This window comes from Rana temporaria, chromosome 7 (assembly GCF_905171775.1).
Source record: "Rana temporaria chromosome 7, aRanTem1.1, whole genome shotgun sequence".
Lineage (NCBI taxonomy): Eukaryota > Metazoa > Chordata > Amphibia > Anura > Ranidae > Rana > Rana temporaria.
Genome location: NC_053495.1, coordinates 91,546,700 through 91,574,342, shown reverse-complemented (window position 1 = coordinate 91,574,342; position 27,643 = coordinate 91,546,700). Strand labels below are relative to the sequence as shown.

General features: G+C 45.8%; 2 protein-coding genes across 5 annotated transcripts in view; one reads left to right on the top strand and one right to left on the bottom strand.

The window, feature by feature from the left end:
• Positions 1-354, bottom strand: part of POLR3H (RNA polymerase III subunit H) — a 33,264-nt gene extending 32,910 nt beyond the window's left edge. For all 3 annotated transcript variants that reach the window (XM_040359647.1, XM_040359650.1, XM_040359648.1), the window contains exon 1: positions 232-354. The gene's annotated coding sequence lies outside the window, so the exon portion shown is untranslated. The remainder of the gene's footprint in view (positions 1-231) is intronic.
• Positions 355-747: 393 nt separating this feature from the next.
• The window catches only part of CSDC2 (cold shock domain containing C2), a 54,729-nt gene continuing 27,833 nt past the window's right edge, over positions 748-27,643 (top strand). The window contains exon 1 of one of the 2 annotated variants that reach the window (XM_040359652.1): positions 748-945. Coding sequence is in view for 1 of the 2 variants with exons in the window: in XM_040359651.1 (XP_040215585.1) it covers positions 2,704-2,709 (6 nt within the window). In the remaining variant the exon portion in view is untranslated. Of the gene's footprint in view, positions 946-2,580; positions 2,710-27,643 lie in introns of those variants that run through there. The other variant, XM_040359651.1, reaches the window with a different exon arrangement.

Below are 27,643 nucleotides of genomic sequence, written 5' to 3'. Positions count from 1 at the left end.
ACGTGTGGTGTGAGCAAGGCACATAGAGAACCATTGAAACTGCCGTCTCAGCACCATGGTGTGAACAAGGCCTCAGCAGAGTTTTTGAAGCAAGCTTGGCTTGCTTGTCATGAAAGTGTGCACTGTGACCACAGAACTCCCCCGCCGCTGTGGAATAGCATATAAACCACAGGACATCCCCTGAAAACAAGAACAGAGACAGACATGACCTTCTGCTACCCGAAGCCATACCGTACACCGATAAAAATCGGTAACTCTTCACACAGGCAGCGCCATGAGGCTATCCCTTCCCCATCAGCACACTCTCCATCACTTCCGCTCAGCTAACGTCACCAAGGCAACGTTCAAGCCTTCTCAGCGCACCAATCAAAGCTGTACAGGGCGGGGCATGCGTACTACGAGAACGCTGTAAAATGTCACTCACGCATGCGCGCTAGATTCTAACCTTGTCTTGCGCAGTAGTTTGTTGAGCCTGAACTATGTAAATAGAGGCGACTGTCTTGGCAGCGCGTATCTGAATGCTTAATGTCCTATTTACTGATACAGGGGACTTATATAAGATTGCTTTATAAATAAAGTGATAATGAGTATGGGAAATCTGCATCAGTGTGTACCAGAATAAACCCGTGTCATGTTCCATGCATCAATTCGTACTTTTTCCATGATTTCTATCATATAACAGTTGCGTAGTGTCAGTGGGTGTTCTCCGACCACAAAGGGGTTAACAAGCGCGTGCACAGCATAGGAGATCGCTGTCTCCAGGTCTATTACTTTTTTTTTTAGGTCCATTACTATTCACACTGTGACTTTAATGGGACAGCCCTACAACAACCACTCCTTCCTTCCCCTGTCACACACGTCAGTCTGGAGGGTGTGCAGGAGAACTGACATCCAAAATAACAAGGAAGACCGGAGGAGACCGAGCCCTATCGCTGGGTGTCCGAGGTGAGCAGGCTTCTTATAGATATATATAGATCTATATATATATACATTGGAGGGATCTATACATGTCCTCTCCATCCCCCTATAACAAAACACCATCTTATGCATCATCGATTAGATTCCAACCTATTGATTGCATACTTGCCAATGTAACGTTTACAAGCTTGCTTCAAACTGGACACGTGAGCTAGCAATCTAAGCAGTGCTTGTCACATTGCAGCCTTCCATTTACACGAATATTGAATACAGTGCTGTAATTATTTTCCGATCGTTATCGCCAATGCTGATTCATGGCCACAGAATATATATGTTTGTGTATAAATAGATAGATCGATATGGATCTAGACTAGATAGATAGATAGAATAGATAGATCGATATGGATCATACATTGTATGTATGCCCACAGGCACTGCTCATGGCATGCCTGGCACCCAGTGTCATGTTTATCCTGCACTCCCCAGGCTTAGTGTTTATTATCTTGTGTAATATGTGAAGATTTCTGTAGGTGTCATATTCCCAACAGAACACCTTCTGATTTCTGCATTTATTTGTGTGTTTTGCGTCTCCCAGAAACATACAATCCAGACAAGATACAATGTTACTAACACACACGTTGTGTGTTGTATATTTTTATTCTATGTACCTGCTCCTAAAATGAGACACAAAGAAACCCAGACATTGGAATGGCAAGGCGTTACATATAATCTGCAGAAAATCCTTTTTTTTATTTTGCAAAGAGCCCCCCCCCCCCAGGAACCAGACATTGGCAACCCCCCCCCCCCCCCAGGGACCAGCCTAATAACCAAAGCAAGCAGCCTTTTTGCACAATAATTGTGGCATGGCTGGCATTGGGTGTTGTGAGGATCTTGTCTCCAGAGCTGAGCTCAGATCATGCCATGCTCTTCTAGAATGGAGGATAAGAGAACAAATGACTCATCCCTAAAATGAGGGGTAGAACTGGAAGGGGGCATAGAGATGGAGATCCATCATCTTCCTTGGGGTTGGCAGTTGGGTAATCTGAGAGGAGCTGTTAATGTCTGAAGCTGGTTTCTTTAGAATTTCTACATCAGTATGGAGAGAAGCATACAGTGTTGTGTAAATAATGCATTGTGTAATTCCACATACAGAAAAGGGAACATGCACTTGGCATTCAGTGTTAAATGGGAGGTTTCATTGCAGAGTGTAAATAGGATACTGGCTGCTAAAAGGAAAAGCAGATTAACGTTATTATGGTATTAGGGCATGTGATGTATTTGATATATATCTGGGGAATCCCCCTGCGTAATGATCAGGGATACCCCACTGGCTGCACCACTATTTAGAGATGATTGCATTGATTGTGGCTAAGAAGCCATTTTAAATGTTCTTGTCACTAGACAGGCACGCCAAGGTTAATCCTGTAAGAATAGCTAAGGGCTTTGATGCCATTCTTCCAATGTAGTCAGTAAGTATTACACAACATATTGCAAGTGAAAGGAGGATCAGATGAATCCAGATCAGGCTGGGTAGGGTAGTTTGCATGCATTAAGGAGATGGCTGCTCCTTGACACACCTTCTGGAAGAGTGCTATTTTTAATTGAAACTGCGTACATGTGTTTACATGCAAACCTGAATATTTCAATCAGAATCACCAGTTTCTGCCCCAGTTAAAACTAAGGAATGGCGTCACCAGGGCTCTACCTGCATGGAGTTTGCATGTACTCCCTGTGCTTGTGTGGATTTTCTCTGGGTAATCCATTTTCCTCCCACACTCCAAAGACATGCTGGTAGGTTAATAATCTCCTGTGTAATTTGGTCCTAGTATGTGTGTGCATGTGAGATAAGGACCTTAGATTGTAAGCTCCTTGAGGGCAGGGGGTGATGTGATTGTACAATAAGAAAACACTGCCCAAATGGTCATCATTGTATAAATACCTAGAATAAATACATACATAAATAAATAATAGTAAACTGTGCAGCAGCCATACAAACCATCTGTGGATTGCTGAGACCTGCTTGGTTCCTAGGGATTGCTGTTGTGTGCATGGAACTGAATGCAAGATTTAGTCAAAAGTGATATTTTTGTTCTGCATAAGTGGATTGAATTAAATATGGCATATTATATTTTCTGAAGACATCAGCAACATCATTTCGCCACAATAGTTTGCATCTTTTCTCATATTGACATTGATGTCATTTTTACACTGCCGGCCTTCCAAAATTTTTGTTGTAACAATACCAAAGTAAATACAATAGGATAGCATGACACAGTAACAGTATAAGTATATATTTTTTGTTTTAGAGGTATGCTTTGTTTAGGATGTATCATATAGTGACAGAGTCATTTTAATCCCTTGGGTTACATTTCCCCCCCCTATAACTCCCTTATATTAAGGCAATCTCGGTTTCCGGGGACAGTCCCTGATTTGAGGAGGCTGTCCCTAGATACAAAATGTCCCCAAATGTGTCCCCATTTGTAGCTCATGTCCCCAATTGTAGCCTTTGCTAGGAGCCCCTTTAAGCTTCTGAAGCATCTCAGCTCAGGCATAGTTGCTAAGACCCTGAATCCCTCTACTCCCCACCTCTTGATTGGACAGTGTGACCCAGGAGAGAGGGGAGGACCCCTAGAGCCTGAGAATGGGCTCCTAATCTGCTACCACCTGTTCAAGGTCAGTACAGGGACAGCACTGACAAGGGGAGAGTGTGCAGCCATTCTTAGGGACAAACTGAGCCTTGGGGAGTGAAAGAATGATGTGTGTACTGCCTGTTTTTCACTCTGTACCTTCTGTCTTCACCATCAACTGCACCCCCTCCCCGTACTGCCTGTCACCACTATCAACTGCCCTCTCTGTACTGCCCGTCCCTACTGTCAACTGCCCTCTCTGTACTTCTTGTCCCTACTGCCAACTGCCCTCTCTGTACTTCTTGTCCCTACTGTCAACTGCCCTCTCTGTACTGCCTGTCCCTACTGTCAACTGCCCTCTCTGTACTTCTTGTCCCTACTGTCAACTGCCCTCTCTGTACTTCTTGTCCCTACTGTCAACTGCCCTCTCTGTACTTCTTGTCCCTACTGTCAACTGCCCTCTCTGTACTTCTTGTCCCTACTGTCAACTGCCCTCTTTGTACTTCTTGTCCCTACTGTCAACTGCCCTCTCTGTACTTCTTGTCCCTACTGTCAACTGCCCTCTTTGTACTTCTTGTCCCTACTGTCAACTGCCCTCTCTGTACTGCTTGTCCCTACTGTCAACTGCCCTCTCTGTACTGCTTGTCCCTACTGTCAACTGCCCTCTCTGTACTTCTTGTCCCTACTGTCAACTGCCCTCTCTGTACTTCTTGTCCCTACTGTCAACTGCCCTCTCTGTACTTCTTGTCCCTACTGTCAACTGCCCTCTCTGTACTTCTTGTCCCTACTGTCAACTGCCCTCTCTGTACTGCCTGTCCCTACTGTCAACTGCCCTCTCTGTACTGCTTGTCCCTACTGTCAACTGCCCTCTCTGTACTGCCCATCCCTACTGTCAACTTCCCTCTCTGTACTGCCCTCTCTGTACTTCTTGTCCCTACTGTCAACTGCCCTCTCTGTACTGCCCGTCCCTACTGTTAACTGCCCTCTCTGTACTGCCCTCTCTGTACTGCCTGTCCCTACTGTTACCTACCTTTCCCTGTTCTGTCTGTCCCATTAATTGTCTCCCTCTGTACTTTTTGTCTCCACAATCAATTACCTCCCTCATTACTACCTGTCCCCAGATTTCATTTTGAAAAGCTGGTCATCCTACCTTGAGTCCTTGAGCACTTTTTCTCTTCGGTAATGTCACAGTTCCTCACCTTTTATATCCTTTAGGCTTTGCAGTCTACCCTAACATCCTTTTTCTTGCGACAGATAGTGGGGTTGATTTACTAAAGGCAAATGGACTGTGCACTTTTGGCGAATGCTCCGAGCGTGTAGCCTTGTGTCTTTTTTCAACTTGTCTGTGATCTCCGACCCCTGATCCTTCCGGTGATGTCATATCTGCGGTGCGTTCCACGCTGGTACAGCGCAACTTCCTGACTCCTCGAGGATTCAGGAACTGTCTCATCCTTTACTGAGCTGCTGGAATTGTATTGCCATCTGAGGCACAAGGATGATTGCCAAGAGATCCATATACAGATGAGCCAATTATTTATGTACATCTTGTACGTTTTTTAATACATTTTTAATATAATATACTTACTGAGATACTACACTTTCTTTGGTTTATACAGAGCCGTCACAACTCTGAGGACAACAGCCGCAGGTGGTCCCATATATATCTCTTTAGCATATGCTAATATCACAGCCCAGTGATTTCTATGGACTTCCACTTGTCCTGTATCATTCACTTTCTTAGGCCCCGTACACACGTCCGAGGAACTCGATGGGCAAAACACATTGTTTTGCTCGTCGAGTTCCTTGTGAAGCCGCCGAGGATCTCGGCGAGCCAACTTTTCTCATTGACTAACGAGGAAATAGAGAACATGTTCTCTTTTTGGCCCGACGAGATCCTCTTTGGCTTCCTCGGCGAAAAGTGTACACACGACCGGGTTTCTCGGCAGAATACGGCTCCTATTGAGTTTCTGGCTGAAATCTGCCGAGAAACTCGGTCGTGTGTACGGGGCCTTAGAGACATTTTTGCTGGCTGGACTGTACACCATTACCCTATGCGCCAGTATTTTTTCCTTTTTTGCACTTTTGCAAATTCAGTTGTTCCAGAGCTTAGTAAATGAGGGAGGGCTCTGCTGACTTCCATCATCCAATCATGTGCAAGCAAAAATGCTGTTATTTATTTTCCTTGCATGTGATTGGGTATTAGTTGTAAAGTGAAGCTTTACCTCATTTAATAAGCTCTGGAGCAAATGCACTTGCAAAAGTGCAAAGTCTATTTGCCTTTAGTAAATCAACCCCATAGGGTTTGAATTTAATAGTACATTTTTGTTACATTTATTTTTATTTGCAAGGTTTTAATAAGGAAAGAAATAGTGAAAAATGTATAAAAATGTATTTTCCTGTAATTCTTCGTAATTTAACTTTTACATAATTAGAGCAGCTGCATATACCTTATTTACCTCAAACTATAACCATCAGAGTCTGTTAATTAAAAGGATATCAGATAAGTGTCGTTCTTATGTAACATAACAAAATGGTAAAGCTCAAAGCTCATAAGATTACATGTGCATGTAATTAATCAAATGCATGCTATTTGCCTGTAAAAGCATTGCTTGTGTAGACTAGACTTTCAAAAGGCCTAAGACTGCTGCAGGGCACTGAAATATGTCAGCAGGTCTACCAGACTCAGAGCTGTCCTTTGAGAGGTGGAGATCTACCTGGACAACATGGAAAATATCAAAGGCACCCCCCCCCCCTTTTTTTTTTTGCAAGTCCTCAATAAAAAGCAAGGACGACATGAAGAAAACATATATATATATATATATATATATATCGAATTTGCGGACCAGGCTGACCATTTCTGTGCTAAGTGGCTAAGTGCAGCATGGCACTTTTTACATGGGAACGCTTAGCACGGAACATCTCATCATCCTCTAATTATGTCTGCTCTGCTCCTTCAGGTAAATGTCTCCACTCATCCCTGCAACACTAATGCCGCGTACACACGATCATTTTTTGGCATGAAAAAAACCTGAAGTTTTTCGGCATGTAGAAAAAACGAAGTTTTTCCAACTTCATCATTAAGACGGCGTTGCCCACACACCATCGTTTTAAAAAAATGCTCTAGCAAAGCGCGGTGACGTACAACGCGTACGACGGCACTATAAAGGGGAAGTTCCATGCGGATGACGCCACCCTTGGGGCTGCTTTAGCTGATTCCGTGTTAGTAAAAGACGATTTGCGCTTTTCTGTCTGTTACAGCGTGATGAATGTGCTTACTCCATTATGAACAGTAGTTTTACCAGAACGAGAGCTCCCGTCTCATAACTTGCTTCTGAGCATGCGCAGGTTTTTAACATCATTTTAGCCCACACACGATAATTTTTTACAACCCGAAAAACAACATTGTTTAAAACAACGTTAAAAAATGCAGCATGTTCGAATATTTTTTTTGTCGTTTTTCAGAACCTGAAAAATGATGTGAAGCCCACACACGATCATTTTAAATGACATTTTTTAAAAACAAAGTTTTTTTCATGCTGAAAAATTATCGTGTGTACGCGGCATAAGGGTTGAAGCAGCACAGAGGGAGCATAGAGGGAACTCCTAGTTATGAAGGTAGACCTCTCCTCATCATCCACTTACCCCATGGCTGGAAATAGAAGACTCCCGGGCTGCCCCCCACGCATGCCACTGCCTAGCCTTATCTTGTTGTCTCCATCCTGCTTTACAACTTGTCTAGGGCATACCTCACAACATTTTGAGATGGGATTGAGGGACACCTTCTTTCAAAAGTATGCATATGACCTGCCCCCTACCATGACCCCTTAAAGGAGAATTAAGCCCAAACAAAGATTAGTTAAACCCACAAGGGCTTTTTTACCACTACTATTCCTTTATATTGGCTTTTCAAATTTACAAATGCAGCAATTTAGGACTTAGATCAAAGGTTTAGCACTCGGAAACACTTTTTAAAGACAAATAGGGAATTTTATATACAACTATATAGACCAAATCCTTGAAACATTGAACAATGAAAAATGGGAATGCTTTAGGGACATGTTACATAAATGTATCACGAGTGCATTCCATGGGGTAATAAATATAGAAGAACAAAGGTTAAACCTGGGTGGCTGAACCAAAAAGTAAAATGTCATATGAAGGACAAAAAAATGGCCTTTAAAAAGTACAAAGCGGAGGGGTCTGTGTCAGCATTCAAACAATACAAGGAATGCAATCAGGGCGGCTAAAAAAGACTATGAGAGACACATAGCGGAGGAGAATAAAAATAATCCCAATAAGTTTTTTAAATATATTAATAGTAAAAAGTAGGGTTGTCCCGATACCGATACTAGTATCGGTATCGGGACCGATTCCGAGTTTTTTCGGCGGTAGTCAGACGCCGATACCCCGCCCCGATACAAAAATAGAATACTTAACCCCCCCCGCGCCGCCGCCGCCGCCGCCGACCGCCGCCACCGGAGCCGCAATTCGCCGCTGCGATCCGCCGCCGTTACGCCGCTGACTGTGTAATACGAGCGGGAACATTACAGCTTTGAATAGCTGTAATGATTTGCGCCACGCATAGACACTCCCCCTTGCTCGGGTGAACTGTCCAATCCCGAGCGAGGGGGAGTGTCTATACACGCAGCGTGGCGCCAATCAAAAGCTATTCAAAGCTGTAATGTTCCTGGCCGGCCGTAGTACACAGTCGGCGGTAGCAGGTAAGCGGGCCATGGCTGCATATGGGGGGAGACACACACGGCTGGATGGGGGGTGACACACACGGCTGGATGGGGGGTGACACACACGGCTGGATGGGGGGAGACACGGCTGCATGGGGGGTGACACACACGGCTGGATGGGGGGCGACACGGCTGCATGGGGGGTGACACACACGGCTGGATGGGGGGAGACACGGCTGCATGGGGGGTGACACACACGGCTGGATGGGGGGAGACACGGCTGCATGGGGGGTGACACACACGGCTGGATGGGGGAGACACACACGGCTGGATGGGGGGAGACACGGCTGCATGGGGGGTGACACACACGGCTGGATGGGGGGAGACACGGCTGCATGGGGGGTGACACACACGGCTGGATGGGGGGAGACACACACGGCTGGATGGGGGGAGACACGGCTGCATGGGGGGTGACACACACGGCTGGATGGGGGGAGACACACACGGCTGGATGGGGGGAGACACGGCTGCATGGGGGGTGACACACACGGCTGGATGGGGGGTGACACACACGGCTGGATGGGGGGAGACACGGCTGCATGGGGGGTGACAATGGCTGCATGGGGGGTGACAATGGCTGCATGGGGGGTGACAATGGCTGCATGGGGGGATACATTGCTGGATGGGGGGTGACAATGGCTGGATGGGGGGATACATTGCTGCATGGGGGGTGACAATGGCTGCATGGGGGTGACAATGGCTGCATGGGGGGTGACAATGGCTGCATGGGGGGTGACAATGGCTGCATGGGGGTGACAATGGCTGCATGGGGGGTGACAATGGCTGCATGGGGGGTGACAATGGCTGCATGGGGGGTGACAATGGCTGCATGGGGGGTGACAATGGCTGCATGGGGGAGACAATGGCTGCATGGGGGGTGACAATGGCTGCATGGGGGGTGACAATGGCTGCATGGGGGGAGACAATGGCTGGATGGGGGGGAGACAATGGCTGGATGGGGGGGAGACAATGGCTGGATGGGGGGATACATGGCTGCATCTGTGGGGGGACATCGCTGCATTTGGGGACACATTTAAAAAAAAGTATCGGTATTCGGTATCGGCGACTACTTGAAAAAAAGTATCGGTACTCGTACTCAGTCCTAAAAAAGTGGTATCGGGACAACCCTAGTAAAAAGGCAAGGGTGGAACACATAGGCCCCAAAAAGGATAATGAAGGGAAGGTGGTTACAGATGACAAAGAGAAGGCAGCTGTGCTAAATATTTCTTCTCCTAATGGCGCGTACACACGACTGTTTTTCATGACGAGAAAAATGCAATTTTTTTAATTGGTCATTAAAAACGACCGTGTGTAGGCTTCAGAGCATTGATCTCGACTTAAAAAATGGGCGCTAAAAATTTAGAACCTGCTCTATTTTTCTCGTCGTTTTTCACGTTGTCGTTTTTCACTTAGTGAAAAACGGTCGTGTGTACGCTTTAACGATGGGAAAAAAACATGCGTGCTCAGAAGCAAGTTATGAGACGGGAGCACTCGTTCTGGCAAAACTAGCGTTTGTAATGGAGATAGCACATTTGTCACACTGTAACAGACTGAAAAGCACGAAGACTGAAAATCGTCTCTCACCAAACTTTTACTAACATGCGGTAACACAAAATCAGCAAAAGCAGCCCAAAGGGTGGCGCCATCCGAATGGAACTTCCCCTTTATAGTGCCGTCGAGAAAAATTACGTTTTTCCCCTTTATAGTGCCGTCGAGAAAAATTACGTTTTTTTCATGACGTGTGTACGCGGCTTTAGTCTTCACACAGGAAAAGGAGGGGTATACTGACTATGACAGTATTGTTAGTAACACACCACAGGATCTACTCTTGTGGCTAACAGAGCCCAGAAAGGATTAGAGAAGCTTAATATAAATAAATCCCCTGGACCAGATGGCTTACACCGAAGATTCCTTAACCACTTAAAGCGGATCTCCACTCTAAAGTGGAGTCCCGCTGATCGGAACCCTCCCCCCCTCCGGTGTCACATTTGACACCTTTCAGGGGGGAGGGGGGTGCAGATACCTGTCTACAGACAGGTATCTGCACCCACTTCCGGCCCTACGATACGGGCAAAGGACGGGTTTTTTCCTTCCTTCCCGTCCGTCCCCCGTTGTATGCTGGGAACACTCGGCTCCCAGCACACAGCGGGAGCCAATCGGCGGGCGCAGCGCGACTCGCGCATGCGCCGTAGGGAACCGGGCAGTGAAGCCGGAGCGCTTCACTTCCTGGTTCCCTCACCGAGGATGGAGGGGGAAGCAGCAGGGTGACGAGCGATCGGCTCGTCATCTGCTGCGATCGGCGCTGGACTCCAGGACAGGTAAGTGTCCTTATATTAAAAGTCAGCAGCTGCAGTATTTGTAGCTGCTGGCTTTTAATATATTTTTCCCGTGGCACATCCGCTTTAAGGACCCCTTCACGCCAATATACGTTGGCAGAGTGGCACGGCTGGGCACAGGGACGTACCTGTACGTCCTCTTTAAGAGCCCAGCCGTGGGGTCGCGATCAGGAGCTGAAGAACAGGGAGAGGTGTGTGTAAACACACCTTCCCCGTTCTTCATTGTGGCAATGTCAGTGATCGTCTGTTCCCTGATATAGGGAAAGACGATCACTGACGTCATACATCCAGCCCCGCCCCCTACAGTTAGAAACACATATGAGGTCACACTTAACCCCTTCAGCACCCCCTAGTGGTTAACTCCTAAATGGCAATTGTCATTTTCACAGTAATCAGTGCATTTTTATAGCAAAATGTGAAAATTACAATGGTCCCAAAAATGTGTCAAAATTGTCCGATGTGTCCGCCATAATGTCGCAGTCACAAAAAAAATCGCTGATCGCCGCCATTAGTAGTAAAAAAAATAAATATTAATAAAAATGCCATAAAACTAACCTATTTTGTAAACGCTATAAATTTTGCGCAAACCAATCGATAAACGCTTATTGCGGTTTTTTTACCAAAAATAGGTAGAAGAATATGTATCGGCCTAAACTGAGGGGAAAACAACGTTTTTTATATCTTTTTTGGGCATATTTATTATAGCAAAAAGTAAAAAATATTTTTTTCAAAACTGTCGCTCTATTTTTGTTTATAGCACAAAAAATAAAAACCGCAGAGGTGATCAAATACCACCAAAAGAAAGCTGCTTGTGGGGAAAAAAAGTACGTCAATTTTGTTTGGGAGCCACGTCGCACGACCGCGCAATTATCAGTTAAAGCGACGCAGTGCCGAATCGCAAAAACTGGCCAGGTCCTTTACCTGCATGTTGGTCCGGGTCTTAAGTGGTTAAAGAACTTAGGTTGTAGCCAGACCGCTATTCCTAAGCTTACTGACAGGCTTGGTACCAGTTGATTGGCCAAAAGCCCACGTGGTACAAATATAAAAAAAAGGCAGAGATCTATTCCTGGGAACTATGGGCCTTCCAGTCTAACGTCAGTAGTTTGCAAACTATTTAAGGAGATTTTAAGGGACCATATCCAAGAATTTGCTGATGAAAACAGTATAATTAGCAGTAATCAGTACAGGTTTACAAAAGGTAGCTCTTGTCAAGCCAACCTATTAACCTTCTATGAGGACGTGAGCTGCCATCTGGACAAATGTAGGCCGGTGAATGTGGAGTATCTGGATATTGCAAAAGCATTTGATACAGGTCCCCAATAACGCTTAAAGGGGAGGTTCACCCTAAAAACGATTTTCTAGTATTACAATGGCCCGCCATATTACAATACAATTATGCCTATTATGTTTTTTTTTTTATGCTGTACATACCTCGGTACAGCTAATTCACCCGTGGCTTCCGGGTTGCGAATCCCGTGGGAGTGGGCGTTCCTAACTTGCTGGTGATTCACATGATGACCCAAAACGAGCTCCCCCCGTCGCGTAAGCTGCGTCACGATTGCCGAAAGGAGCCGAACGGCGAGTCAGCGCTATACTGCGCCTGCGCACCGCCGTTCGGCTCCTTCGTCGTTTTTAGGGTGAACCTCCCCTTTAATCTACAAGCTGAGGTCCGTAGGCATGGACCATAGGGTATGTACTTGGATAGAAAGCTGGTCAAAGGGTTGTGATAAATAACGTATACTCAGAATGGTCTAGAGTGGTTAGTGAGGTACCCCAGGGCTCTGTCCTGGGACCAATTCTGTTTAATTTATTTATAAATGATATAAAGGAAAGAATAAATAGCTTGATCTCAGTGTTTGCTGAGGACACAAAAATATGCGGGGCAATAACAACGCAGCAGGATATAGAAACTTTACACGAGGACCTGAATAAATTGATGGAGTTGGCTACAACATGGCAAATTAGGTTTGATACTGGTAAATGAAAGGTAATGCACTTGGGGGGTAAAAATATAAACGCAAGTTACACTTTAGAGGGAGAATCTCTAGGTGCTTCCAGGATGGAGAAGGATCTAGGGGTACTAGTAGAAGACAGACTAAGCAATAGCATGCAGTGTCAAGCTGCAGCTTGTACATTAAAAATGAATTTACTCCAGAAATAAAAGGATAATCCTGCCACTTTATTAAACTCTGGCTCGGCCACATCTGTCGTATTCCATCCAGTTCTGGTCACCAATCCTCAGAAAGGATGTGCTGGAGCTGGAGAACGTCCAGACAAGGGCAACTAAATTATTATGGGGACTGAAGGCCCACATTTATGAGGAACGACTACAAATGTATTTTCCCTGGAGAAGAAACGCTTGAGAGGGAATTTGATTGAGATGTACAAATATCTCAATGGTGATCCCAGCATAAGTATGAAACTTTTCTGACCCAAGGAATATAAGAGGGTACAGGGCCATGTGATGAGACTGGAAAAGAAGCGGTTCAACCTTAAGCTGCATAGGGAGTTTTTCACTGTCAGGGCGGTAAGGATGTGGAACTCCCTTCCACAATTGGTGGTGTCGGCAGGAAGTATGGGTAGTTTTAAAAGACTCTTAGATGTGCATCTTAACGTACACAATTTAAGGGGATATGGGAAATGATTTTTCTACACGCACACACACACATACCTACACAGTTTCAACTGGATGGTCTGTTGTCTTTATTCAACCTTACCAACTATTTTACTATGTTAGATCAGACCAAAATGATGGACAAATGAGGAGGAAAGAGGAACAGAGGGATATTGCTTGAAATCAGGGACAGTTGGGAGTTATGGCCTAGGGCAGAAAACCTTTTACCATGTGTCTGTTTATTAAAGTGGAGTTCCGCCATTTGTTTTTGTTTTTCAAGTCAGCAGCTACAAATACTGCAGCTGCCGACTTTTAAAATAAAGACACTTACCTGTATTGTTTTATTTCTGCCTGTGCCCTGTTAAGGAAAATAGCCCTTTCAATTTGTCCTGTTTTCCATTATCATTGAAAAGGAAAGTAAAAGAAAATCACAAATTTTGGGTTATCCCCAGAAAAGTAATAGAGGGAAAATCTTCCAATGGTGACACTAATTCTGGTGACCTGGGGGTCCCCAAGAAATTTCCTTAATTTGCAGGGATTTTCTTTCACTTCCTGTTTGGCTATGGGACAGGAAGTGAAGAGAATTCTCTGCAATGGGACACAGATGGCGAATAAAAAAAATGTGAGAGGGGTTATAACTAGGGTTGCCACCTATTCTTTAAGCAAAACCCAAACACGTTAGCAGCCTGGGAGACCTTTGGGTGCCCCAAGGAGAGTAGTAATGCGGTGCACATAGCGTACCACATCAAACAGTGGATGTGGCCATATTGCTCTTGCTGACATCACCCTGCCACCCCCCAGTGATGGCGAACCTGCACCCAGATGGCTGCCCGCAGCTCCCAGACGGAAACAGATTTCGGTCCACCTGAAACCCAGACAAATGATTCAAAACCTGGACTGTCCGGGTGAATCCCGGACAGGTGCAACCCTAGTTATAACCCTCTCTTGTTCTATCCAAAATAAAAATGTTTGCCTATAGTTCTTCTTTAATTGATTAATTGTCTATAACCTCCCCATACTCCATCCAAGTATACATTTTGTGCAACTCTTGGGATGGCTGACGAGGGGTAGGCTGGCCATTTCTGCACTAAGTGCATGGCACTTTTTACACACTAACTAAGATACTTTAGCAAAGGCAATTACAAACATTAGTGCTTCACACCAAGTTGTCTGCAAGTTCCCTTTCATCTTTTTTCTCTCTCCCTCAGCCTTATTCCCTCTCCAACATGCTCTAATGCCCTCTCTCCTCAAACTCTCACTTCTTTACCCCCTCCTCTCCACCCAATAACCTATACATATCACCCTCACTCCTGCCCTCTCAATACTACTGCACTTATCTCCTGCTCTTTCTGAGCCCACATAATGTCACCACTACTAGTTCACTGCAGCATTTTCACTCATATACAGTAAATCATGCTACCACCTCACCCTCCTACTACTCCTAACTTCTGGTGATATCACCCCAAACCCTCGCCCTCCACCATCATGTTTAAATTCCCCTGCTTTCACGAGCCAGCCCCCCTCATATGTGCCCTCTGGAATGCCTGATCAGTCTCTAACAAACTTGCCTCTGTCCTTTTCCCCTTCAGCTCCCTCAATCTACTTGCTATTACTGAAACCTGGCTCTAAGAATCTTACTCTGCCAGCTACCATCTCCCATGGCGGCCTCCTCTGGACTTATTTACCCAGACCCAGCGTACAAAAAAGAAGGCTGAGTTGGACTTCTCATTTCCCCACAAAGCACCTTCCAGGTTCTTCCTACACCTCCCTCTCTGTCCCTCTGCTCTAAAGTGCACTGTATTCGTCTTTTTTTCTCCAGTTTGCCATAGAATTGCAGTAATTTACCAGTCTCCTGGCCCAGTGTCACACTCTCAGTGAGTTCTCTGCGCGGCTACTCTAGTTTCTCTCCTCTGAAGTACCCGCCTTCATCCTCGGCGACCTTAATATTCCTGCCAATGTTAACCACTAAGCCACTTCTCAACTACTCAATCTAACCTTCTCTTTTAACCTAACACAATGGACACAAACCACCACTCACTCCAATGGCAACACCCTTAACCTTACATTCTCACTTATGCACTCCCTTCAACCTCTCTAAGGCCTCATTCACACGAGGCGCACTCCGTTCCTACGGAGTCTGCCTGCTCCCGCCAGCTCAGCGGGAGATCAGTCCGCAGATCTCCGCTGAGCCGACGCATGACAAGCTCCTCTCTGCTCACTGATCGGGGAGGGGCTTGTCGGGCACCGCTGACTCCCATGGAGCAATCTGATGAAAACGGACAGCATGTCCGTTTTCATCAGATCTTACATGATCCGATCCGCCATGGACAGATGGGGACGTGCCCCCATACGTCTGTTTTTAGCGGATCGGATAGGGTCGGATGTCAGCGGACATGTCTCCGCTGACATCCGACGCTCCATAGGGATGCATTGAGCGGCCGTTCAGGTTCACCGTCAAAACTGACAGGTGGACCCAAACGGTCCGTCCGTGTGAATGAGGCCTAACACCCCTTTTCCTCTCTCTGATCTCGACCTTATCAGTTTCACACTCTTCCGGTCCCCAACCTGGAAACAGTTACCCATAGAAACCTTTGCCACCTCAACCCTTCCCTTCTTCATTGTGCTACTGATAGCCTTTATGACAAAATCCCACCGCTGTCCTGTCCAGACCTGGTCACTTCTGTCACAACAACTTAGGCCCCGTACACACGACCTAGTTTCTCGGCAGAATTCAGCCAGAAACTCGGTCGGAGCTGGATTCTGCCGAGAAACTCGGTCGTGTGTACACTTTTCAGCGAGGAAGCCGACGAGGAACTCGTCGGGCCGAAAAGAGAACATGTTCTCTTTTTCCTCGTTGTTCAATGAGGAAAGTCGGCCCGCCGAGCTCCTCGGCGGCTTCCACACTGAACTCGCCGAGGAACTTGATGTGTTTGGCATGTCGAGTTCCTCGGACGTGTGTACGGGGCCTCACTGTTATCTCCCTGGACACACTCGCTCCTCTCTTTACATGCAGAACCAGGCCTTGCCTGCTAAAACCTTGGCAAACAGATGAAAGCAGAAGTCTAAAGAGACACAGCAGCACTCTTGAGACTAAATCCCTGCAAGACTTCAACCTCTCCATCTCCACACCTTTCTCTCCCCACTCAAACATGCATTGATTACCCCCATACTTAAAAAACCCTCACTGGACCCCACCTGTTTGGATAACTTACGACATACAGTATCTCCCTGCTCCCTTTTGCTTCCAAGCTTCTCCAACGCCTTGTCCACAGCCGTTTGAGTTGATACCTCACTGACAACAACCTTCTCAATCCTCTACAGTCTGGCTTCCGCCCACGACATTTCACTGGAACTGCCCTACTAAAACTCACTATGACATACTAACTGCTAAAACCAATGACCATTACTTCATAATCGTACTCTTTGACCTTTCCACTGCCTTTGACACAGTTGACCACCTGCTCCTCCTCAATAAACTCCACTTCCTTGGCCTTGGTGACTCTGCTCTTTCCTGGTTCTCCTATTACCTATGTTAGTGCACTTTCAACATCACATACACCTCCTCCACTCCTCTTCCTCTTTCTGTTGGGGTGCCCTAAAGCTCTGTCCTTGGGCCCCTCCTATTCACTCTCTACACCTCTTCCCTAAGCCATTTGATAACCTGCCATGGCTTCCAATACCACCTCTAGGCCAATGATATCCATTGTGCAACATTTTAGTATGGATTTCACACCACTTCCTCAAACTCAATCTTTCTAAATCCGAGCTTGTAATATTTCCTCTTCCCCGATCCCCCATGACTATCATTGAGATCAACAGCACAACCAATGGTCCGTTCAAACATGCCAGAGTGCTAGGTGTAATCCTAGACTCTGACCTCTCCTTCAGGCCCACATCCAATCACTGGCTAAATCTTGCCAGCTTAACCTCTGCAATATTTCCAGAATTTGGCCTTTTCTGACTAAAAACACTACAAAACAACTTATTCACTCCTTGGTTATATCTCACCTTGACTATTACAACTCGCTCCTCACAGATCTCCCCTTCAGTCTAATATGATGGCTTCTGCTAGACTTATACACCTTACTAACTGATCCGTGACTGCTGCCCCTCTCTGCCAATCCCTTCACTGGCTTCCACTACCCCAACGTATAGAATTCAAAATACTAACTACAATGTACAAAGCAAAGCACAACACTCCACCAGCTACATCACCAACCTCATCTGCAGATATTGCCCAAATAGTCCTCTCTGGTCCTCTCAAGACATCTTGATCTCTAGCTCTTTTGTTACATCCTCTCATGCTCGCCTCCACCCCTTTTCCAGAACCTCTCCCATCCTCTGGAACTCCCTACCCCTGTAAGTCTGGTCAGCTACTACCCTGTCCACCTTTAGGCGATCCTTGAAAACTCATTTATTAAGGGAGGCCTACCCCACCTCCACCAAGCAAGAAACTCGGAATTCACTTTAATTTACTTTTTTTTTTCATGTCTGGGGAATAATTGGTCACCCACAAGACTGATACAGAAATCCATCATGAAGGCAGAACATCTGGTACTGCAGGCTGACCTGCTCGACTAGTTTCAGGCCTGGCTGGCCTCAGTGCTAGCCTGGCTGCCTGCTCAGAGTTTTAGCCAATGTAAGTAGTATGTAGGGCAGTGTCCAAGGGTCATTAGTAAATAGAGCAGTGTACAGAGGTCAGTAGAGGTCAGTAGGGTAGGGCAGTGTACAGAGCTCAGTAGTATGCAGGGAAGTGCCCAGGGGTCAGTAGTAGGTAGGACAGTGTACAGAAGTCAGTAGTATGTAAGGCAGAGTATAAAGATCAGTTGTAGGTAGGGTGGTGTCCAGGGGTCAGTAGTAGGTAGGGCAGTGCCCAAGAATCAGTAATAGGTATGGCAGTGTAAAGAGATCAGTAGCAGGCAGGACAGTGTACAGAGGTCAGCAAGGCAGTGTGGAAGGAGCTCAGGAGGGCATGGTATGGGGGGGGGGGTCAGGACTGCACAGTACTGCTGGTAAAGGAGGGAATGGTACTGGGGAGGACAGGATACAAGGGCATACTACAGTGAGGTGTTAGGAGGACACACCATAGAGGGGGTCAGGAGGGCACACCATGGGAAGGGGGAGTCAGGAGAACACACCATGGGGGGGGGCATCAGCAGGGCACACCACAGAAGGTTTAGGAAGGCATAAATGTGGTTTCCTAATGCAGAGCAGCACAGAGAAGCTGTTGTTGCAGGTCTACCTGTTGTGGATAGCTCATCCTAACTGGCCCTCCTCGCATTCATCTAACACGATTTCACCCTTGCATGGACTGGAAAGGAGGACTGGTGGGGATCAGTGCAGTACACTCAGGGGGTAAGCTCAGGCGTGTTTGGAAAAGCCTAAACACGCCCAAGCTATCCCACCTTAAAGCTGTCATGGGTGGCAGAAGCCTCCCCCCCCCCCCCCGCAGCAGCAGCACATCACCAAGAATGCCTCTGCCACTTAGGAAGCTTGGGCAGCTTCCCTGCCTAAAAGCTCAGCCAACCAAAAGGCCTCAGAGGAGAGGAGCACTTGCGAGACGTCAGGGCAGGGACTCGAATGCGATCTACATGTCACCTGTACAAATATATAAGGGGTCCATACAGTGAACTTGGTGTTGAGTTATTCACTTTACGGTCAACACTGAGGACAAGGGGGCACTCTTTACGTCTAGAGGAAAAGAGATTTCACCTCCAAATACGGAAAGGTTTTTTCACAGTAAGAGCTGTGAAAATGTGGAACAGACTCCCTCCAGAGGTGGTTCTGGCCAGCTCAGTAGATTGCTTTAAGAAAGGCCTGGATTCTTTCCTAAATGTACAGAATATAACTGAGTACTAAGATTTTTAGGTAAAGTTGATCCAGGGTAAATCCGATTGCCTCTCGGGGGATCAGGAAGGAATTTTTTCCCCTGCTGTAGCAAATTGGATCATGCTCTGCTGGGGTTTTTTGCCTTCCTCTGGATCAACTGTGGGTATGGAGTTGGGTGTATAGGATTTTACTGTGTTTTTTATTTTGTTTTTTTATTTTTTGTGGTTGAACTGGATGGACTTGTGTCTTTTTTCAACCTGACTAACTATGTAACTATAACTATGTAACCTGGCCATGGTCAACCAACAGATCATTCATTAACTTTAACATTAACTTTTTTGTGCAGCTCGACCTCCCAGTCCCCCTATACTTACTTGAGTCCGATCTTGACCCGGCGCTGTGCACAAGAGCAGTGGCTCTCTCCGCTTTCTCTTTCTTCACTGAACGCTGGTGTGTGGGTAAAATAAGTTCCAATTGTTGATGTCAGTGGGAGTAAAATAAGTTAATTATTCTCATGCTCCTTTCTGCCTCTGACCACCCCAAAATATTGGGACACTTGACAGACCTGTCTGTATAATGTTTCTCTATATATATATATATATATATATATATAGAAGGGGAGGGTTATATACTACACTATATATTTCTGTAGGAGTATGAAAATATTTTTCACTTTTTTATACTTTGGAAATAAAAAGCAAATCCCTCACATCTCTCAGTGCACTCAGCAATCAGTGGCCCTGAATGACAACAGGGGGAAAAAAAACATGTGAAGGAATCCATCAGCATCTACCACATACCTTTAGGCGGGCGTAGCGTATCTCCTATACGCTACGCCGCCGTAACTTTGAGAGGCGAGTATGGTATTCTCAAAGAAGTTACGGCGGCGTTGCGTATTAGGGCCGGTGTAAGCCCGCCTAATTCAAATGTTGAAGCTGTGGGCCTGTTTTATGTGTATCAAGTGTGACCCCACGTAAATGACGTTTTCGATTGAACGGCGCATGCGCCGTCCGTGGACGTATCCCAGAGCGCATGCTCCAAATCACGTCGGCAAATAGTCAATGCTTTCGACGTGAACATAACTTACGGCCAGCCCCATTCACGGGCGAGTTACGCAAACGACGTAAAACATGAAAAATTTGACGCGGTTCCGACAACCATACTTAACATTGGCTGCGCCATCTTTTTGGTGGTTTATCTTTACGCCTGAAAACCCCTTACGTGAACGGCGTATCTTTACTGCGACGACCGGGCGTACGTTCGTGAATAGGCGTGAATAGCTGATTTACATATTCTAGGTGTAAATCAGCGTACACGCCCCTAGCGGCCAGCGTAAATATGCAGTTAAGATACGACGGCGTAGGAAACTTACACCGGTCGTATCTTAGCAATATTTAAGCGTATCTCAGTTTGAGAATACGCTTAAATATACGACGGCGGTGATTTGGACTTACGACGCCGTATCTACTATGCACGACAAGTCGCACCCCATGTTTTTCAATAACAACCGTTTAAATATCTGTGACTTGCACTTCCTGCACTACTTTGGTCCAACTTTCATGCTTGAATGTTATACAAGCAACAGTTGTCCATTATCATTGGTCAAAGCCAATGGAGCCATGGAGTCATACAAGTGTAAATGGAGCATTAATGTATTATACTAACTTTGCAAAGCATTGCGTTCGGAGCCCACCCAGATGTGTTAGAAAAGCAAATTAATATTTGCTTTTCTAACACTGAACCGCCTCTCCGCCAATCAGGAAGCGCGGGTCTAATATCCATCACTTGATTGGCTGAAAGGACAGGAGCTCATATTTGATGCCTAGAAGGAAGAAAGAAGAGATGCATGGAGGACACAGCTCGTCGCTGCTTGACCTGCGGCTCATCTCACAGCTCGCCGCCGTCACCTGCTGCCTGACCTGCCACCAAAATGGGGTAGCGGGCAGGCAGGGGGCACAGTGGCTGCTTTTTATAAGCACAGTGGCTGCATTTGATGGTGTCATAGAAAAATTAATAACGCACGTACATAATTAATAATCAGCGATTCATAAAAATATTAATATCGCACGTAACTAATTAAAGTAAGCTATGAAAACTTTTTTGTCTATATAAACATTAAAAACAAAGAATAGGGCTGCGAAAAAGAGAAACATATTACATTTATTGATACAGAGAAGAAACTGGTATTACTACAATATTTATAAACATAACATAACCTATAACACCTTTAAAAACAAGATGATATCCAAGGCACACATTTATACAAACAGTAAGGCCGGGTACACACGGACAAACATGTATGGTGAAAGCGGTCCGTCGGACCGTTTTCACCATACATGTCTGCCAGAGGGCTTCTGTACGATGGTTGTACACACCATCGTACAGAAGTCCGCGCGTAAACAATACGCGGGGCGTGTCCACGGTGTCGCCGCGTCGATGACGCGGTGTCGCCGCGACAATGACGCGGCGACGTGGGCGGCCCGCCTTTAAAATGCTTCCACGCATGCGTCGAAGTCATTCGACGCATGCGAGGGACGGCGGGCGCCTGGACATGTACGGTAGGTCTGTACTGACGACCGTACATGTCCGAGCGGGCTGAATTCCAGCGGGCTGTTTTAAAACAAGTCCAGGAATATTTGTCTGCTGGGAAAAGGCCCGGCGGGCAAATGTTTGCTGGAATTCGGCCCGCTCGCGCCCACACACGACCAAACATGTCTGCTGAAACTGGCCTGCGGGCCAGTTTCAGCAGACATGTTTGCTCGTGAGTATGGGGCCTTAGACGGCTACAATGGATACATCAGTAAAAAAATGACAAGTTATGGGAAAGGAAAAGTTACAGAGATTAAATTTAGGAAGAAAGAGATAGAGAGAGAGTGAGAGAGAGAGAGAGAAAGGGGGAGAGAGGGGAGGACAGAGGATAGAGAGATTACATCACCATGTCTAGGCAGCTCCTCATAGAGTACTTCACCAAGTTTTCCCAATCAGATCATGATCCAGTCTGTCTCTCAGTCAAGCTAGCACTGTTTTTTATACCCTCTAAGAATTAAAAAAACCCTCTAATATGATTGGTTGAATATGTGTCCTTTTCAGGATGGCAATTAAGGACCCCCGACCCACCCAGTATCGCCCTGTAGGTCATGTCCTATTGTGGCCTGTAATTAGACAAAAGATGAAAGGAATCTCTTTTAATATACACACCCACACCTGGTATTATTATCTGATTAACACAGTCCTAAATTTGGTCCTAAAACAGGAGATGACAGGAAATTCTTGTACTTCAATGAGAGGACACTTCTTATCAGATCCCCATCCCTTTGAGATAACCTCCCTATGCGAGTATAGGTTTAAAAGCCTTTTGTTCATATCCTAGTCTCATTAATAAAAAAAGCTTTATAAAAGAATGACATATACATCTTCATATAAATCTTATAAATATGGATATGAAAAATCTCTACCACAGTTCCCCCTGAAGTTCATTCTTGAACTTATGTCCTCCTTCAATGATCCGGTACCCACTCACAACGGCCCAGAAGCCCCGACCCTTCCCCCACCACCACTGCGGCCTTTTCCTTTCTTGAACTCGCCGTAACTCATCAAGGTAGACTTGAGACAGTCCTGGTGCCTTTGAGACTTCCGATCCGAACCCTGAGTGTCTGTACTGCAATGTTTCATCGCCCCTCTGCATTGGAGGAGTGGAATTCCAACATTGATGGCGGGATCCTTATATTTAGTCCTGTATCTTGGAAAGATGGTGTTCTGATTGTCCCCATTGGATCGGACCGCGAGACAGCACTTTTTCAGCATGATGAAGAAGGGTTTCGGAGTGTCTTATTCATGGCACGTTTGTCTTCAAAAAAGATGACTTGGTTGTCGTTGTTTCTTCAGGTGGTGGTTGGGTGGGCCTCCAGACAGTCATGTATGAATACAAAAGGAGAAAGGAGAACGTCAGTGTACAGTTATTGGAGGAATGTCGGACAGGAGCCGTGGGGTGGCCTTTATGACTATAAAGCCGTAGGTAGACTAGGGGAGGTAGAATTACTTTAAGACATGAAAACCTGGATGTCCAGGGATACTTCAAATGGGTGTACAATATTGCACTGGCGGGCAGGCATGCTCACGCGCCTTAAAAACAAAATATGACTGAAGTTCTAGTTACATTATCCTGAGAAGATGTATGATAGATGCCAAAAAATAAAAACTTAGAGAGCATAATATTAAAGGAGGAAAGGAAGAGAGGTGAGTAATGAAAAAGAATATGGAGAATAGAAAAAAAACACAAAAAAAATAAAAACTACAGATTTAATGCTGCTCCAACCAAGCTCTCCAGTTTAGATTCCACTTTCGATTGTTAAAAGAGCATTGAATCGGTATTTCAAAAAAAACTTAATACCTAGTTGCCCTGTCAATTTTAGCTGACAGCGAGAAAAAAATAAAAAAAATAAAAGAACATTGTTCCGTTAAAAAAAACGACTCCTCTCTCCTACTAGTAATTGGTGGTATTTTTGCTGGTCAGGTATACAGATTATAACGAGAGAGAGATGATTTAAATTTGTAGAATTTGGGTAAACCTGACCGCACTTTATTATTACAAATTGAAGAGGCTTATTCCTAGATCAACAGGAAAAAATATAGTTCTAGGGTCCTCTCTTAAAAAAAACAAGAACAAAACAAAAAAAAAAAAAATAGACTTTTCTGCCCTAGTGGTGATCAACAGGTGAACATGATCATGGTCACTTAACAATGTACAAGTCGGGTTAAAAACATAAAAAATTGAAATATTAAAAAGGAGCGGCTAAACAATGGTTGCCAAAAACTTTTTAGAATTTAGTCAAACCCGACTGTACTTCTCACTAAAAAAAAATCAAACCAAAGAATACTAATAAATTCTCCAACAAAAGGGCAATTAAAAACAATGCATTATTTATTCTTTTCCCTCCAGGTCTATGCACTACTCCCCCCTTCAGGTGGAAAAAGTTCAAACCTTTTGGAACTTTTCTCACCTGAATGGAATGAGAGGGAAGAAAAACAATAACAATGAAAAAAACTTCAAAAAATTAAAAGCAAACAATTATAACCATCACACTTCAGGGAGAAAATTAGAGAAAAAATAATTAAAACTGACAAAAAAAAAAAAATGTTTTATCCAGGAAGCCTACCCCACCTCCACCTAAAATGTTCTCTCAGCCAGCTCCATGTCCGATAATTCCCAGCAGTTATTATATTTGTTCCACCTCCTCCCCTTAGCTTATAAATCCCTTGAGCCGGGCCTTTTTATTCACGCCTTGCACAAACTGTTGGCACCATTTAAATCCTGTTGCCCAAAGTTTAACTACCTATCTTTTAATTCCTCCCCGAATCCCAACGGAAGTTTCAGTAAGTGTAAAGGGGATGTCAGGTTTGCTATAAAACCTTTCTTCAGGGCAACTCGGGGTGTAACCCGAGGTTCCGTCTATATCCATCCCAAGGACAAGAGAATAGGTACAATAGACTCCCCAAGGTGGTGTACCCTGCTGAGTACAATTCAACCTAATTCTGACAACAGTGCATCAATAGACCAGCACCCATACCCCAGCATTCGGTATTGAGTACAACAGCACATATACCATTGAAACAATGACAAAAACTCCCTCCCTGTGACTTGATTTCAGTGACCATGCCCCACTACCACCTGGTAGGTCCAAGGAACACCCTAGTTCCATGACTAACACCCCATCGGTATCCTCTAGGACGAAGAAACAAAACTCGCCTATGTCCTAAATTATACCTAGGTGTTTCCTCCCCCGTAATGATCTCCCCATCCAGAACCCACAGTGAAATACCTTCCCAACATTCCTCCTTCACCACCGTGTATTGACCTGGAATGCAAAAGACATCGTGGTCACACTTCTGACAGGGGGAAATATCAACCTGCTCTCAGCTTCCGTACCCTCTGATCACATGTGGGTCACTTAGCCCCAAATGCACCAAGATAGAATCCCCAGTCAGTAAGCTCATTGATGCCAACCTATCTACAGACCGAGTCTGCACTTCCGTATATGGGATCATACAGCACCTCATTTCTCACAATCCAAACCAGTACAGCCCATCCCGGCGTTTGACTATCATTTTGGATTAGTGTAAGCGACGAGTTTTGTCAAAGTCTTACTGAGTGGTGATGCTAACTCCTCAGGCTACCGCCCATCATACAGAGATTTGTACACTCAGCCTGATACTGGTCACTAACTCCGCCTGCCCCTGCATGTACGCCAGAGCCAATGACATGTTTTTGTCCTATACCCTATCACACTCTCTTCCAACCTCTTAACATGGTCGATAAAATTGTGAGCCATATTAAACTGGGTATTTATGTAACTTTGTTGCATGTTGTCACAACTGTCACCAATCTCTCAGAGCAACAAAGCCGTGCTTATTGTCTGAAGCCATGGCGGCGGGTCTGTTCCTCAGGAGACCGCTGTCCACTCTATTACTAACACCCATCTCAGCTCCTATTCCCCCTATATAGTGCTGAATACACCCCTCCTCTGTTGGGTTACTCCTCAGAAATAAGCATCCTGCATGAACCTTATGCTGTGTCTGCACATCTCTGGGAGAAAGCCACTGGTCACTTAACCATCACTTGATTCAGTGTATACTCAGCACATACAGGGTAATAGTCTTATCAACCACTCTGTACCCTGTTAGCCCGCGTGTATTCCCTTTATTTGACAGGGCATGTTCCTGTATGTAGTTACTGGCATTACTTGTGCAGGGATTCAACCTCTCAGGTGAGACATTAACTAGGTGTACCTCTCCCATGTCCAGTAACTGAAAGCTTCTTTATAGGACTGATAAGCATGAGACACTGCCTCTACGAGGAAGTTTTCACCCCATTGATGTATCACCTAAAACCCTCTAGTTTGGCCAACAGACACCTTATTATGCATAGGTGTCAGTCTCCTGGGTACCTGCACCACATACCTTTATGTCATACTAGTCACCCATTCCAACATTTCTTTCAATTCCTGTCTGGACTCACAACCCTCAGAACAGGATGGACTCCAGGGTGTAACCCAGTAGAGTCGGATAGGATAGTACCCAAATTGACCGTGATATATGCACAAAGTTCCGTCCATGCCCAAAGTTCCGTCCCTGCCCTTAGGGATGAGAATAGAACGAGTTGGATTTACCTAACCCTTCCCTGATATGTAGCCCAGGGCCTCCCAATGTGTTCCTGATTATCTCCAGCTCTATAGTGATTACGGTACCCAATGACCCATCTCCCACTCCCAAGACAGTCGCCATTGAGCCTCTCTTTATTATGGGAAATAGTCTGGATACCCGGATTGAAAACCACCTGCCACCAGGTACACCCGATCCCTCATAGAGGCTGCACACCTTCTCCCTCCTCTATCAATTCAGTAATTAGACTATGTTATCCTTCACCCCTACAAAACCAACTGCCTTCACCATTCATATAGGACTCCCATGAAAGACAGGAGTCTAGTGCACTGATATTCTTGGCATGCAAGTCACCGACCACCAGTTAAGGTACACCAGTAATCTAGGACAGGAAGGACACCTATGGATATTAACTGAGGAGAATACTGCATGCCCACATATATATCGGAAGTGAGGGCCCTTGGAACAGCCAAGAGCTGGTATCACCCCATGCGATCTTCCTGCACGCCTTTTCTCCAGACTCAACCCTAAAACTATACGAGGCCAGACCTATGCACTTTCAACTCGTATGCCACCAGGCAGGCCCTCGTACTACATGTCTGCCGGTAAATCTAAAAGAAACTGGAAAGGGGGCTTGGCCTGGCCAGCGATGGAGTAGGACGTGGAAAGACTGAGCTCCTCTTGCCTGATATCCTGCAACACAGTCTGTGCACGCATATGGGTTGTTTTACGCCCAGAAAACTGCCTGGTGATCGCGGACCAGCGGCGGAATATGTCACCCCCAAAGAAACCCTCCGCTGCGGCGGATAAGCTGGCAAAATATCGCCATGAGGGAGACGAGGGACAGGCCAAAGATGGTGCCGAGGAGACCCCGGAGAACAACCGCCACACGGCAGAGACAGCAAAGGTGCTGGAAGCCATAGCAGCACTGCAAGGCACACTGACCTCTAAAATAGAGGAGGTAAAGGTAGACATATCCTTGATGCGGCAGGACTTGTCTAAAGTCAGAGACAGAGTGACCGAGGCGGAGACTCGAATCGGGGACGTGGAGGATGCTGTACACCCGATGCGGACTGACATGGAGGACATGCAGCGCCGAATATACCAGCTGCACTCCCATCAAGATGATATGGAGAACAGATTGCGTCGCTGCAATCTACGCTTCATTGGGCTACCAGAGAAGGTGGAGGGGAGAGACCCAGCGGAGTTCCTTGAAAACCTCCTTATGAAGGAATATGGGAGAGAAGCCTTTACGGTCATGTTCGCGGTGGAGAGGGCGCATCGGATTCCAGCTAAGCCCCCGCCTGAAGGAGCACCTCCCCGTACATTCATCGCCAAATTTTTAAATTTCAAGGACAGAGATAAAATCCTCCGTCTCTCCAGAGAGAAAGGCAACATCAAGATGGGCAACGGGCAGGT